Source organism: Hypanus sabinus, unplaced genomic scaffold, assembly GCF_030144855.1.
Source record: "Hypanus sabinus isolate sHypSab1 unplaced genomic scaffold, sHypSab1.hap1 scaffold_1052, whole genome shotgun sequence".
NCBI lineage: Eukaryota > Metazoa > Chordata > Chondrichthyes > Myliobatiformes > Dasyatidae > Hypanus > Hypanus sabinus.
In genome coordinates, this window is record NW_026779106.1 from 52,636 (window position 1) to 68,221 (window position 15,586).

At 56.6% G+C, this 15,586-nt stretch overlaps 1 protein-coding gene across 1 annotated transcript in view; it reads right to left on the minus strand.

Moving 5' to 3' along the window:
- LOC132386193 (girdin-like) overlaps positions 1-13,496 on the minus strand; it is a 65,958-nt gene extending 52,462 nt beyond the window's left edge. The window contains exons 1-5 of the mRNA XM_059958476.1: positions 12,900-13,496; positions 11,300-11,381; positions 9,910-10,068; positions 7,762-7,908; positions 1,446-1,590 (exon numbers count right to left, since the gene is read on the minus strand). Coding sequence (XP_059814459.1) covers positions 1,446-1,590; positions 7,762-7,908; positions 9,910-10,068; positions 11,300-11,381; positions 12,900-13,042 — 676 coding nt within the window. The 5' untranslated portion in view covers positions 13,043-13,496. The remainder of the gene's footprint in view (positions 1-1,445; positions 1,591-7,761; positions 7,909-9,909; positions 10,069-11,299; positions 11,382-12,899) is intronic.
- Between the last annotated feature and the right edge of the window lie 2,090 nt (positions 13,497-15,586).

Consider the following 15,586-nt stretch of genomic DNA (forward strand, 5'->3'; position numbering starts at 1 on the left):
TTCACTCTGTGTCTGACCCCGGGAGTGTGTGATGGGACGGTGTGGAGGGAGATTCACTCTGTGTCTGACCCCGGGAGTGTGTGATGGGACGGTGTGGAGGGAGATTCACCCTGTATCTGACCCCGGGAGTGTGTGATGGGACGGTGTGGAGGGAGCTTCACTCTGTGTCTGACCCCGGGAGTGTATGATGGGACGGTGTGGAGGGAGCTTCACCCTGTATCTGACCCCGGGAGTGTGTGATGGGACGGTGTGGAGGGAGCTTCACTCTGTGTCTGACCCCGGTAGTGTGTGATGGGACGGTGCGGAGGGAGATTCACTCTGTGTCTGAACCCGGGAGTGTGTGATGGGACGGTGTGGAGGGAGATTCACTCTGTGTCTGACCCCGGGAGTGTGTGATGGGACGGTGTGGAGGGAGCTTCACTCTGTGTCTGACCCCGGGAGTGTGTGATGGGACGGTGTGGAGGGAGCTTCACTCTGTGTCTGACCCCGGGAGTGTGTGATGGGACGGTGTGGAGGGAGCTTCACTCTGTGTCTGACCCCGGGAGTGTGTGATGGGACGGTGTGGAGGGAGCTTCACCCTGTGTCTGACCCCGGGAGTGTGTGATGGGACGTTGTGGAGGGAGCTTCACTCTGTGTCTGACCCCGGGAGTGTGTGATGGGACGTTGTGGAGGGAGCTTCACTCTGTGTCTGACCCCGGGAGTGTGTGATGGGACGGTGTGGAGGGAGCTTCACTCTGTGTCTGACCCCGGGAGTGCGTGATGGAACGGTGTGGAGGGAGATTCACTCTGTGTCTGACCCCGGGAGTGTGTGATGGGACGGTGTGGAGGGAGCTTCACTCTGTGTCTGACCCCGGGAGTGTGTGATGGGAGGGTGTGGAGGGAGCTTCACTCTGTCTCTGACCCTGGGAGTGTGTGATGGGACGGTGTGGAGGGAGCTTCAGTCTGTGTCTGACCCCGGGAGTGTGTGATGGGACGGTGTGGAGGGAGCTTCACTCTGTGTCTGACCCCGGGAGTGTGTGATGGGACGGTGTGGAGGGAGATTCACTCTGTGTCTGACCCCGGGAGTGTGTGATGGGACGGTGTGGAGGGAGCTTCACTCTGTGTCTGACCCCGGGAGTGTGTGATGGGAGGGTGTGGAGGGAGCTTCACTCTGTCTCTGACCCTGGGAGTGTGTGATGGGACAGTGTGGAGGGAGCTTCAGTCTGTGTCTGACCCCGGGAGTGTGTGATGGGACGGTGTGGAGGGAGCTTCACTCTGTGTCTGACCCCGGGAGTGTGTGATGGGACGGTGTGGAGGGAGATTCACTCTGTGTCTGACCCCGGGAGTGTGTGATGGGACGGTGTGGAGGGTGTCTGACCCCGGGAGTGTGTGTTGGGACGGTGTGGAGGGTGTCTGACCCCGGGAGTGTGTGATGGGACGGTGTCCAGCTTTCGTTGGACCCTTACCTTCCCCGTGCGTGAGCTCCTCGGAGAGCGGCCTGGCAGTCCACATTGTTTCTGTCGCCTTGTCCAGTCTCTCGTTCAGCTCGGCCTTGAGGCTGAGGTTGACGTCCAGGAGCTCCTCGATCCTCTGCCTGTCATTCTCCCGCTCCTGAAACGGGGGAGGAAACCTTTGTGAAACCGGCGCCCAGGAGTTCACAAGTGTTATTCGAGTTAACATTCTGAGCACTATTAATTAATTCGATTAACTGTCTTGACGGCCTTTCACTACATCTCTGTACACGTGACGATTATAATTAATTATAATCTGGGGCGAGTCGCGTTGCGTAGCAGTTAGTACAACGGGTTTACAGAGCAGGCGACCGTGGTTCGATTCCCGCCAACGCCTGTCAGGAGTTTGTACGTCCTCCCTGTGACATTCTCCCTCATCTTACACCGGGCAGAAGGTATATGGTCATCTGTCACGTGCCCAGGGAAACGCACCAAATCAAATCGCAAGTGGCGGCCCGTGCCCGGTGCTGACGCTCTCCGGTACATCCCCGGTGACCCAGGGAACCTGCAGGTTTGGTCACAGGGACAACGCGCAAACCCCGTTACAAGGGAAAGGCGTGGCGCTAACCAACTGTAGGGGGGGTCGTTTGAAAGCAGGAGGGAGAGGGAGAAAGAGAACACGGACCAGAGTGTGACAGAGAGAGTGCAGTGCAGGAAGACAACAAGGTGCCGGGAGCCACGATGGGTCAGACTGCAAGATCAGAGGTCACCTTTGGCCTGCAAAGAGCTCTGTTCAGGAGTCTGGTAACTAGCGAAGCAAGGCGCCACATTGATTGAGATCGGCACTCCTCACACTCGAGGCTAACGGCTTTGGGTATTTGGCAGAGTGGACAGCCAGTGCCCCTTTCCTTGGGAGGCAGGGGTCAAAACCAGAGGACATCCTCTAAGAGAGGAAGAAGGCTTACGGGATGCGTCAGGGGTAGGTTGTCTTTTTAAGGCCCATAATTCACATCGTCATGGGTAGATAGGGTCGTTAAGAAAGCTTTTGGCACATTGGGGGTGAGCACAGGGGATGGGATGTTATGTCGAATTTGTACAAGACGTTGGTGAGGTCTGATTTGGAGTATTGAGTGCAGTTTTGGTCACTGACCTACAGGAACGATGTCAATAAGGTTGAACGAGTACAGAGAAAATGTACAGGGATGTTGCCGGGTCTGGAGGACCTGAGTTATAGGGAAAGATTGAATAGGTTAGGACTTCGTTCCTTGGAATGTAGAAGATTGAGGGGAGATTTGAGAGAGGTATACAAAATTACGAGGGGTATAGATAGGGTAAATGCAAGCAGGCTTTTTCCACTGAGGTTGGGTGGGTCGACAACCAGAGGTCGGGGGTTAAGGGTGAAAAGTGAGAAGTTGAAGGGGAACATGAGGGGAAACTTCTGCACTCGGAGGGCAGTGAGAGTGTGGAACGAGCTGCTGGCACGAGTGGGGGTTGTGAGCTCGATTTCAATGTTTGAGAGAAGTTTGGATAGGGACGTGGATGGTCGGGGTACGGAGGGCTGTGGTCCCGGTACAAGTCGATGGGAGTAGAGTAGGCAGTCTAAGCGGTCCGGCACGGGCTCGATGGTTCCGTGCTGTATTTCTCTGCGACTCGAAGCGGGACGCAGCGCCGGGGGACGGTGGCAGAGGCAAGATGCTTTGGAGGCATCAGAGAGACTCCTCAGCAGGGCACTCGGGGTTTCGGCCTGTGTGGGAGGGAAGGGTTCAATTGACGGCGGAGGAGGCTAACGAGTCGGCACAGCATCGTGATCCTGTTGTGACTGTGATCTGAGTCACCGAAGCAGGTGAGAGAAAAATCCTCTTTCATCACGACCAGCAGGCGTTCCCCGAGGGGCCCTGTCAAAGCACAGTGCACATTTTTCACACCCCTAAGACCAACGGTAACAGATCGTGACTGAACACAGTTTCAATTATTACAATGACATTGTCTCCTTCAGTGCTTTGAGTCTGATAATATTTCCTTTGAGGTTTAATCCTACCGGGGAGGGATCCCATGAACACCTTCTTCCCCTCGACCATCTGCTTTCTGAACAGACATGGAACCAATGAATGCTACCTCACTACTTTTTTTCCCTCTATTTATTTAATTTAACTAATTAATAAATATTCTTACTGATAGTCATAGCTTTCTCTTTATCATCATGTGTCGCATCGTACTGCTGCCGCAAAGTTAACAAATTTCACCCGGTATTAAACCCGATTCAGCTGCTCAGGCAAGGGTGCTCCAAAAGCTCCTGATGACAGGGATCGCAGGCACCCAAAATTAACGCCGTGGGAGCTGACTCTGACTAGGCAAATAGCTACAAGATCACAAATAGCCACAAGATCGAAAGACTTGGGAGCAGAATCAGGCCGTCTGGCCCATCGAGTCTGCTCCGCCATTCAATCACGGCCGATCCTCTTTTCCTATCTCCTCCTCAACCCCAGCCCCCGGTCTTCTCCCCGTAACTGATGCCACGTCCAGTCATGGACCGATCAATCTGCCTCAAATACTCCCAACGACCCGGCCTCCACAGCTGCCTGTAGTGACAAATTCCACAAACTCATCACCCTTTGGCTAAAGAAATTTCTCCGCCTCTCTGTTTTGAAAAGGACGCCTCTCTATCCTGAGACTGTGCCCTCTTGTCCTAGACTCCCCCACCATGGGAAACACCCTTTCCACATCTAGTCTGTCTGTGTCCTCTTGTCCTAGACTCCCCCACCATGGGATACACCCTTTCCACATCTAGTCTGTCTGTGTCCTCTTGTCCTAGACTCCCCCACCATGGGGAACACCCTTTCCACATCTAGTCTGTCTGTGTCCTCTTGTCCTAGACTCCCCCACCATGGGAAACACCCTTTCCACATCTAGTCTGTCTGTGTCCTCTTGTCCTAGACTCCCCCACCATGGGATACACCCTTTCCACATCTAGTCTGTCTGTGCCCTCTTGTCCTAGACTCCCCCACCATGGGAAACACCCTTTCCACATCTAGTCTGTCTGTGCCCTCTTGTCCTAGACTCCCCCACCATGGGAAACACCCTTTCCACATCTAGTCTGTCTTGTCCTAGACTCCCCCACCATGGGAAACACCCTTTCCACATCTAGTCTGTCTGTGCCCTCTTGTTCTAGACTCCCCCACCACGGGAAACATCCTTTCCACATCCACTCTGTCTGGGCCTTTCAACCCCCTCATCCTTCTGAATTCCAGCAAGTACAGACCCAGAGCCATCAAACGTTCCTCGTATGATAACCCTTTCATTCCCGGAATCATCCCTGTGAACCTCCTCTGGACCCTCTCCAATGTCAGCACATCTTTTCTTAGATGAGGAGCCCAAACCTCAAGCTCAGGCCTCACCAGTGACCTCAACTACTGATAGAGCCAATAATCCTCGGGGCGCGATCTGACAATATCGGACTGGTCTGCGAGCTTCCTTGGACTCAAGGTTTGCTGTTAAGGGCAGGCCGGTAACAGTGTTGCTGCGCAGAGGGACCCTGGGCTCCAAGTTCATCGCGCCCTGAAAGCGGCTGAACAGATCGATAAGGTTGCTGAGAAGGGTCCTCTGCCTTTAATCGTCGAGGCGTTGAGTTGAAAGGTCAGGAAGTTGTGTCGCGGCTTTTTGAAAACTCTGTCAGGCCACACCTGGAGTACTTACTTTAATCCTTTTCGCTCCTTATGGAGCACAGGGCCTCAACAAAAGTCCTCCACTTCCTGCGATCTCCAGCAGATGTTTCTGCAGTCTCCCAAGTTTGGCCGGCGGCTCTCAGTTCATCCAAAGGCCTACGCCTCCAGGTCTGCTTTGGGCGACCTCCTCTTCTCTTGCCTTGTGGATTTCATTCGAGTGATTGTCGGGTGTGGCCGACCCATCTCCACTCCCTCCCACACCTGGAGTACTGCACACAGTTCCGCCCGCCCTCTCCCCGTTGTGTGGTGATTGAGATTGGGCGTGGAGTAAGCCCTTCGAACCCACTGCCCGGCAAACCACCGATTTAGCCCCGGCCTGATCACAGGATGATTTACAGCGACCGATTAACCTGGCAACCGGGACGTCGTCGGACTGCGGGAGGAAACCCACGCGGTCACGGGGAGAGCGTGCAAACTCCTCACGGGCAGCGGCGGGACCCCGAACCCGGGTCGCCGGTACCATAAAGTGTCGTGCTGGCCGCTACGCCACCATGTTGCCACACCCCCCCCCCCCCCAACACATTCAGAGTACAGTCGGCCCTCCGTAACCAACCGTGGATCGAAGATATTCGGGAAAAAGAATTCCAGGAAGTTCCAAAAAGCAAAACTTGAACTTGCCGCGCGCCGAGCACTACGCTGAGTGAATTGACGTGTAGCCTCCTGCCATTTCACAGATCGTCAGTCTCTCCCTCTGACACCCGTCGTTTGAGCACTGTTCGCCTCGCGTCTCGTTCGGTCACTACTTGTGTGGTGAGCGCGAGGAAGGAGTTTAAGGCTAGTCAGGGATGGCGGGCTAGCCATGTAAAGCGCTACAGCCTCAGGAACTTAAAGATCACGGGGGAATCGGGATCGGCTGATCCGAGGCAACACCAGCGTTCCCAGGAGAGCTACGATGGTTGCGTCTGTACTGAACACGTATTGTTTCTTGTCATTACTCCCTTAACAATACAGTATAACAACTACTTACATAGCATTTACATTGTAATAGGTATTATAAGTAATCTAGAGACGATTTAAAGTATATGGGAGGATGTGCGTCAGTTATATGTAAATTCTACGCCATTTTATATAAGGGACTTGAGCATCCGCGGATACCGAGGGACGACCATACAGGGTTAACGTACAGAGTACGGTGTGGAGGAGTAGAGAGACGATGGGCTTCGCCTCCATAGTTCCCTCACAAGTGGTTAAGAAGGCCCGTGGTCTGTTGTCCTTCATGTGGTGAGGATTGAGTTCGAGAGCTGTGAGGTGACCTCGCACCCTGGCTCGGCCACACTTGGAGCCCTGCCACCTCAGTGTGGAAGCTTCAGAGATTCCCCGGGATTGGAGAGCACGTAGGCCGAGTGAGCCAGGGATTTTCTCTCGGGAGCAAAGGAGGACGGGAGGCATACAAGAGAGGGTAGCCATTACAGTCTGGGGTGCTCTGGAGCTCAAGAGCCGAGTAAGAAATTTGTATCTTCTCCCTGTGAACTGCATGGGTTCAAATCCAAACAGCTGGCAGGTTGGTCGGTCAGTGTAAATTGTCCTCGTGTTGAGTGGGTGAGCTGCTGGGTGCTGTGACTCGGTAAATAAATGAATCGAGCGGACACCCAGACTTCTCACCAGGGCGGAGATGGCCAGCACGAGGGGGTGTGGGACGGGATATGGGAGATGTCAGACATCTTTTTTTTAAACACGAAGAGTGGTGGGTGCGCGGAATGCTCTTCCAGGGGCAGGGGCATTAGGGGAATTTAAGATGGATGGAAGGCAAATTGGAGGGCCATGTAGGAGGGTGGAGCTACGCCTTTACCAGGGGAGGTGTGAGGCGCTCTTTCCCTCCGCCAGCCTGGAGGTCACCCTCGGGCCCCGATCAGGGTCAGTGAAGCCATGACAGCAGGTGGTGGACGGTCGTACGAGCAGCCGGTGCAGATGACAAGTCCTGGTTCTGTCACCACTGACGCCAAGCAGACAATCTCTGAAGAGTGTTGATAATGGCTGGGTGGGGGGAAATCACCCGTCTTGTGAAGTCACTGCCCAGGACACAGTGGTAAACCACTTCTGTGGAAAAATTTGGCAATATAGATAGAGCGAATGCGAGCCGGGGTGGAAAAATCCAGAGGACATGGGGGAAGGGTGAAGGGGGAAAAGTTTAAAGGGAACATCAGGGGGGGGGGGCTTCTTCACACAGAGAGTGGTGGGAGTGTGGAATGAGCTGCCAGATGAAGTGGTAAATGCGAGCTCACTTTTAACATTTAAGAAAAACTTGGACAGGTACATGGATGAGAGGTGTATGGAGGGATATGGGCCGGGTGCAGGTCAGTGGGACTAGGCAGAAAAATGGTTCGGCACAGCCAAGAAGGGCCGAAAGGCCTGTTTCTGTGCTGTAATGTTCTCTGGCTCTAAGAACAATCATGGAGAGGCCATGGTCACCCATGTCACACGACACGTAATGATGATGTCATACGACACAGGTGATGTCATATGACATGGCACATAATGATGTCATGTGACACAGTGCATAACGACACTGATGAGGTAGAGGGGAGGGTTGGGCTGATTTTAGAGTCGGTTCAAAGCTGGGCACCACATTGTGGGCTCTCTGCTCTCCAGCTGGCGCTGTGCGTTCTCACCGTCTCCAGGTCGCGGAGGGCGGACCGCAGCATCAGATTCTCCATCTCCACCTGGTGCAGCTTGTCGCAGCGGGCGCGGGCGGCTTCCAGCTGCTCCTCCAGCAGCGCCTTGGTCTCCAGCAGAGCCTGGTTATACTCCCTCTCCTCCTGATGGAGGCAGACACGTTAGGAATCCCGTCCGTCGCTTCCCCCCACCTCCCCACCTCCCCACCCCAGCCTCCCAGGAGCTGCCCTCCCGCCGGGGGTGGGGGGAGGACCTGCCATGACCGATCTACACACAACAAGATCCCCCCCGCCACACCCGCTACCCCCAGATACAGCTCCGCCCCCCACCCTCACAGGAAGGGACAGGCCTGCCACTGTGGGGTGGGGTTAGAGCCACAGGGTGCAGAAACACGGCCCCCACATCCCCATCCCGTACCGGCCGAGGTGCCCATCCGGAGGGGCTGGGAGAGGGCCAGGAGGTCGGGCCGACGCCTCGGACCCAGCCCAGTCATCAGGACAGCTGCCCTCTCCGCTCGACACCGGGCGTACCGGGGCGGAGACTGCGGGGTGAAGCTCGTGACCCAGGTAATGCCTGCTTGCTGGGCTGAGGGGAAAACCGGGGCCGGGGGGGCGGGGTGGAGGGAGCAAGGGAATCGAGCAGTCCTTCCTGAGGGGTGATAGATGCACCAGGGGACCCATCACTGCCCTCTTGGGCAAGGAATCGCGGTGCAGATACATCTCGATCAGTGGAGGTATGAGGCACCCCTTCCATCGCTGGCCTGCAGGTCACTCTTGGGCAAGGTGTAGCACCTGCTTAGCCCCCCGATCGGGTGGATTCATGGGAATAGGTGGTGGACGGTCGTACGAGCAGCCGCTGCCGATCACAAGTCCTGGTTTTGTGACCACTGACGCCAGGCAGACAATCTCTGAAGAGTGTTGATAATGGCTGGGGGGAAATCACCCGTCTTGTGAAGACAGTTCCCGGAAGATGGCAATGGCAGACCACTTCTGTGGAAAAATTTGCCAGGAACAGTCAGGGTCATGGAAAGACCATGATCGCCCAGGTCAGAGGACACGGCACGTACTGATGATGTCATATGACAGCGGCTAATGATGATATCATACGACACAGCACATAATGATGATGTCATACGACATGGCTCATAACGTGAAAAGGTAAAATAACCCTGCAGAGGATGGGATAAAGAGGCCAACATTTGGTTTGTCACCAAAGACTTTGCAAATTTCTCTGTGGAGAGCAGTCTGACCGGCTGTATCATTATCTGGTATGACGTTTGGGGGGTGGTGTTACTGCACAGGATCGAAGTGAGCTGCGGAGAGATGTAAACTCAGTCAGCTCCATCACGGGCACCGGCCTCCGTCGTATCCAGGTCATCTTCAAGGAGCAGTGCCTCAGAAAGGACCCCCACCACCCAGGACGTGCCCTCTTCTCACTGTTACCATCAGGAAGGAGGTACAGGGGCCTGAAGACACACTCTCAACGATTCAGGGACAGCTTCTTCCCCTCTGCCATCAGGGAGGAGGTACAGGAGCCTGAAGACACACACTCAACGATTCAGGAACAGCTTCTTCCCCTCTGCCATCAGGGAGGAGGTACAGGAGCCTGAAGGCACACACTCAATGATTCAGGAACAGCTTCTTCCCCTCTGCCATCAGGGAGGAGGTACAGGAGCCTGAAGACACACTCAACGATTCAGGGACAGCTTCTTCCCCTCTGCCATCAGGGAGGAGGTACAGGAGCCTGAAGACACAGACTCAACGATTCAGGAACAGCTTCTTCCCCTCTGCCATCCGATTCCAGAATGGACATTGAACCCACGAACACCACCTCACTACATATTCCTTGTCTTTCTGCACTAGTTATTTAACTGTTTTGTATTTCTATACATATATTTACTGTAATTCAGTGTAGTTATCATGAAGAATTTCGGGTTGTATACATTCTCTGATGTTAACTAGGAGCGCTCTGCAATATAATACAGAGGGCAGATTAAGGGTCGGGATTGGCGGCACACAGCACGACTCCACAGACTGGGAATGGCCCCGGGGTGAAGGTCGGACCAGATCGCTGGGGGCGAGAGGATATTATGCCCTTCCCCCAGTCCCATTTGCCCACCCAGCTGCTCTTGCCTGGAGACGTACCTCTGCCTTCCCGCGGTAGAACTCGATGCTGTTCAGTCGCTCCTTGTAGGCCTTCACCTCGTTCTGCAGCCGGTCCACCCGGGAGGCCTTCTCCCGCAGTACGTCCACCTCGTCCCGATAGCTCTGCGCCATCCGAGCCTCCAGCACCAGCTCACGGTTCTGCGGGGGTAGGTAGGGAGGAGGGGAGGGCACTGAGACTGGCGGCATCACCCGGTGTCTGACCCCGGGAGTGTGTGATGGGACGGTGTGGAGGGTGTCTGACCCCGGGAGTGTGTGATGGGACGGTGTGGAGGGAGATTCACTCTGTGTCTGACCCCGGGAGTGTGTGATGGGACGGTGTGGAGGGAGGTTCACTCTCTGTCTGACCCCGGGAGTGTGTGATGGGACAGTGTAGAGGGAGATTCACTCTGTGTCTGACCCCGGGAGTGTGTGATGGGACGGTGTGGAGGGAGATTCACTCTGTGTCTGACCCCGGGAGTGTGTGATGGGACGGTGTGGAGGGAGGTTCACTCTCTGTCTGACCCCGGGAGTGTGTGATGGGACAGTGTAGAGGGAGATTCACTCTGTGTCTGACCCCGGAAGTGTGTGATGGGACGGTGTGGAGGGAGATTCACTCTGTGTCTGACCCCGGGAGTGTGTGATGGGACGGTGCGGAGGGATATTCACTCTGTGTCTGACCCCGGAAGTGTGTGATGGGATGGTGTGGAGGGAGATTCACTCTGTGTCTGACCCCGGGAGTGTGTGATGGGACGGTGTGGAGGGAGATTCACTCTGTGTCTGACCCCGGGAGTGTGTGATGGGACGGTGCGGAGGGATATTCACTCTGTGTCTGACCCCGGAAGTGTGTGATGGGATGGTGTGGAGGGAGATTCACTCTGTGTCTGACCCGGGAGTGTGTGATGGGACGGTGTGGAGGGAGATTTACTCTGTGACTGACCCCGGGCGTGCAGAGGAGCTCACCAAATCCCACTTTTAAGTGCAATCATTATTTCAACTTTGCAATTAACCCAAAAACAGAACGGCGGGACGATGATGACTGGATCAGCCGCCCATCCGGGAATCTCCCCGACAGACGATCATGTGGAATTTATCCACCTCAGATTTAACAAAGAAAAATCATCTGACTCCCTGGAGAGCCGGGTTCGAATCTAACATAGTTCCAGTCTGCTCCTCGGGGGTGGTGGTACCAGTGAGGTAATTGCCCCCCTCGTGTGTGGGCGAGGGGCAGAATGTGGGGTTGGTGTATAATGTGGCTGATGGGCCAGCCTGGGACTGAGGGCCCCTCACTGTCAATCAGCGCAGCTGAAAGGAGCGTGTCTGAACCGCAAACTCCGTGACGGGCAGGGACCGTGTGCAAACCCCCCCCCTCAACCCCTCCGAGGGCCAGTACCTGCTTCTGTAGAGCCTTGAATTCCGCCTGAAGCTCCTGCAGCTCCTGTTTGCAGTCGTGGAGTTTCTCACCCCTCTCCTCCCTAAATGCACAGAGAGGCGGCCTTCAGTCTCACACCCGCGCAGGAGAGAAGAAACGGGGGCGGGGGAGGTTGGAACTTGCTCTTCAGCCGCTCCCTCCTCCCCCCGCGTCGAGTCTGCCCGCTATCTGACGCAACACACATGCACAAAATGCTGGAGGAGCTCAGCAGGCCGGGCAGCGTCCCTGGAGAAGAGCAAACAGTCGACGTTTCGGGCCGAGAGCCCCACGGCCTACCGTCCACCGAGACCGGAATGCAGGCGCAGCTCTCAATTGAGCTGGAGCGTCTCTCGTCCCCCAGGGAATCCCCTCCACCCATCGGAGACAGCGCCGCCACGCTGGCCGTACAGAAGCTGCCGCAAACCGGAACAGGTCAGCGGCGCAGGGCCTGACGGTGTCCGGGCCGAAGGGGCGGACAGGGAAGGAAAAAGATAATCATTGTGGACATCACCCGCATGGCAAGCCCCCCCTTCTGGAAAGAAACATAGAAACATAGAAAATAGGTGCAGGAGTAGGCCATTCGGTCCTTCGAGCCTGCACCGACATTCAGTATGATCATGGCTGATCATCCAACTCAGAACCCTGTACCTGCCTCTCTCCATACCCCCTGATCCCTTTAGCCACAAGGGCCATATCTAACTTCCTCTTAAATAGAGTCAATGAACCGGCCTCAACTGTTTCCTGTGGCAGAGAATTCCACAGATTCACCACTCTCTGTGTGAAGAAGTTTTTCCTCATCTCAGTCCTAAAAGACTTCCCTTTTATCCTTAAACTGTGACCCCTCGTTCTGGACTCCCCCAACATCGGAAACAATCTTCCTGCATCTAGCCTGTCCAATCCCTTTAGAATTTTATACATTTCAATAAGATCCCCCCTCAATCTTCTAAATTCCAGTGAGTTTAAGCCTAGTCGATCCAGTCTTTCTTCATATGAAAGTCCTGCCATCCCAGGAATCAATCTGGTGAACCTTCTCTGTACTCGGTCTATGGCAAGAATGTCTTTCCTCAGATTAGGGGACCAAAACTGCACACAATACTCCAGCTGTGGTCTCACCAAGGCCTTGTACAACTGCAGTAGAACCTCCCTGCTCCTGTACTCAAATCCTTTTGCTATGAATGCCAACATACCATTTGCCTTTTTCACCGCCTGCTGTACCTGCATGCCCACCTTCAATGACTGGTGTACAATGACACCCAGGTCTCGTTGCACCTCCCTTTTTCCTAATTGGCCACCGTTCAGATAATAATCTGTTTTCCTGTTCTTATAAGCGCTATAACCACGTGGCATCTGAAAGGTTCCTTCCCCCTCCCCACCCCAGCAGTTAATCTGATCAACCATTCCAGTTTGCTCCCCCCACCACCCCCTCTAGCTATTCCCTCAGATCTTCTCGGCCTGAAACGTCGACCGTTTACTCCTCTCCATCGATGGCTCCTGACTTGCTGAGGCTCCCCTTGCCCCCCACACGGCGTTCGTCTCTGTCGTAACCCGCACCCCACCGCCAGGACGGCCCCTTGCTACTCACAGTTCCTGGCGCAGGCGTCGCAGCTTGGCCCTGGAGTCGGCCAGCTGGACGGTCAGGTTCCGGGGGGTGTCCGCGGGCCCGTGGATGGAGGGCAGGGCCCCGTGGGGCCAGGCCTCGTTCGGGCCCCGCTCCCGCTCCTCCATCAGCTCGGAGAGCCGCTGCGGGGTGGGGAAGGGGGAGAAGGGAAAGACGGAGAGAGTCAGAAGTGAGAACTTGCCGGGGGCTACCCCACCCTCCCAGCGATCGGATCAGAAGGGCCCGAGTACCAAGTGGGGTCGCCCGGCTGAGGGAGGCCCTCAATGAGGGCTCACCTCGCTGAGAGGGAGGGAACAGAGTACTCCACACCATCTTCAGGGAAGCCCTGCCAGCTGTGGTAGCCTCCCCACCCATGGCAGAGAAGGGGCTGTCCGCTGACCAAGGCTCCTTGCACGGTGAGAGAAGATGGTAGGTAGGCCAAGACAGATCCTGGGGGGGGTGGTGAGAGAATGCCTACCCACTGGCAAGGCTCCACCCACAGGGAGGATGGCCCAAATGATGCCCCGCCCACCGTGAGGGTGTGGCTTTACCACAGGGAGGCTGGATCAGAGAGGCCCCGCCCGCCGTGAGGGAGTGGCTTTACCACAGGGAGGCTGGATCAGAGGCCCCGCCCGCCGTGAGGGTGTGGCATTACCACAGGGAGGCTGGATCAGAGGCCCCGCTCACCGTGAGGGTGTGGCTTTACCACAGGGAGGCTGGACCAGAGGCCCCGCCCACCGTGGTGTGGCTTTACCACAGGGAGGCTGGATCAGAGAGGCCCCGCCCACCGAGAGGGTGTGGCTTTACCACAGGGCTGGATCAGAGAGGCCCCGCCCGCCGTGAGGGAGTGGCTTTACCACAGGGAGGCTGGATCACAGGCCCCGCCCATCGTGTGTGGCTTTACCACAGGGAGGCTGGATCAGAGAGGCCCCGCCCACCATGAGGGTGTGGCTTTACCACTGGGAGGCTGGATCAGAGAGGCCCCGCCCACCATGAGGGTGTGGCTTTACCACTGGGAGGCTGGATCAGAGAGGCCCCGCCTACCGTGAGGGTGTGGCTTTACCACAGGGAGGCTGGATCAGAGAGGCCCCGCCCACCGTGAGGGTGTGGCTTTACCACAGGGAGGCTGGATCAGATAGGCCCCGCCCACCGTGAGGGTGTGGCTTTACCACAGGGAGGCTGGATCAGAGGCCCCGCCCACCGTGAGGGTGTGGCTTTCCCACAGGGAGGCTGGATCAGATAGGCCCCGCCCACCATGAGGGTGTGGCTTTACCACAGGGAGGCTGGATCAGATAGGCCCCGCCCACCATGAGGGTGTGGCTTTACCACAGGGAGGCTGGATCAGATAGGCCCCGCCCATCGTGAGGGTGTGGTTTTACCACAGGGAGGCTGGATCAGAGGCCCCGCCCACCGTGAGGGTGTGGCTTTACCACAGGGAGGCTGGATCAGAGGCCCCGCCCACCGTGAGGGTGTGGCTTTACCACAGGGAGGCTGGATCAGATAGGCCCCGCCCATCGTGAGGGTGTGGCTTTACCACAGGGAGGCTGGATCAGATAGGCCCCGCCCACCGTGAGGGTGTGGCTTTACCACAGGGAGGCTGGATCAGAGGCCCCGCCCACCGTGAGGGTGTGGCTTTACCACAGGGAGGCTGGATCAGATAGGCCCCGCCCACCGTGAGGGTGTGGCTTTACCACAGGGAGGCTGGATCAGATAGGCCCCGCCCACCGTGAGGGTGTGGCTTTACCACAGGGAGGCTGGATCAGATAGGCCCCGCCCACCATCGTCCTGGCCCACTGGGAAAGGGAGCCGAGGAAGGAGCTTGAGGAGGGTGTGTGCAAGGGGATAGGGAAGGAGGATGTGAGGAGGAGATAGATGGACAGATACGTTATTGATTCCTGAGGAAATTTCACTCATTATCGAGCCCAATGGCCGAGGGTAAGAGTGACCTCGTATATCGCTCTTTGGAGCAGCGCAGTTGTCTCAGTCTGTCACTGAAAGTGTTCCTCCGTTCAGCCAAGGTGGCATGCAGAGGGTGAGAAACATTGTCCAGAATCGCCGGGATTTTCCATCGGAAAACCTGTCACAGCCCCCAGTGGAGATGTGGGGAAGGGAGGGGGAATGGGGAAGAGGGGACAGGGGAAAAGGGAGAAGGGAGAGAGGAAGGGGGAGAAGGGAGAGAGGAAGGGGGAGAGGATGTGAGGAGGGTGGGGAGAGGAGAAAGAGGGGGAAGAAGAGAGGATGAGGGGAAGGAGAGAGGGGAGGGGAGGTGGAGGGGAGGGTTAGTGGAAGGGGAGAGGAGGGGAAAGTGAGGGGGAGTGGCACGGAGGAGGGGAGAGGGGAAGCGGAGGGGGGAGGGAAGGGGAGAGGGGAGGAGGGTTAGGGGAAGGGGAGGGGGAGGGAAGAATGGAAGGAGAGAGGGAATGGGGAGGGGAGGAGGGGAAGGCGACGGGGAGTGGTATGGGGGAGTGGGGGGTGGGGGCAGAGGAGGAGGGGAAGGGGAGGATGGGCTGGGGAGAGGGGTAGGGAAGGCGGCGGGGAGGATGGGAAGGGGAGGAGAGGGTTAGTGGAAGGGGAGGAGAGGAGGGGAAAGTGAGGGGGAGTGGCATGGGGAGGAGAGAGGGGAAGGAGAGGAGGTGAAGAGAAGAGGAATGGGGAAGGGGAAAAGGGGAGGG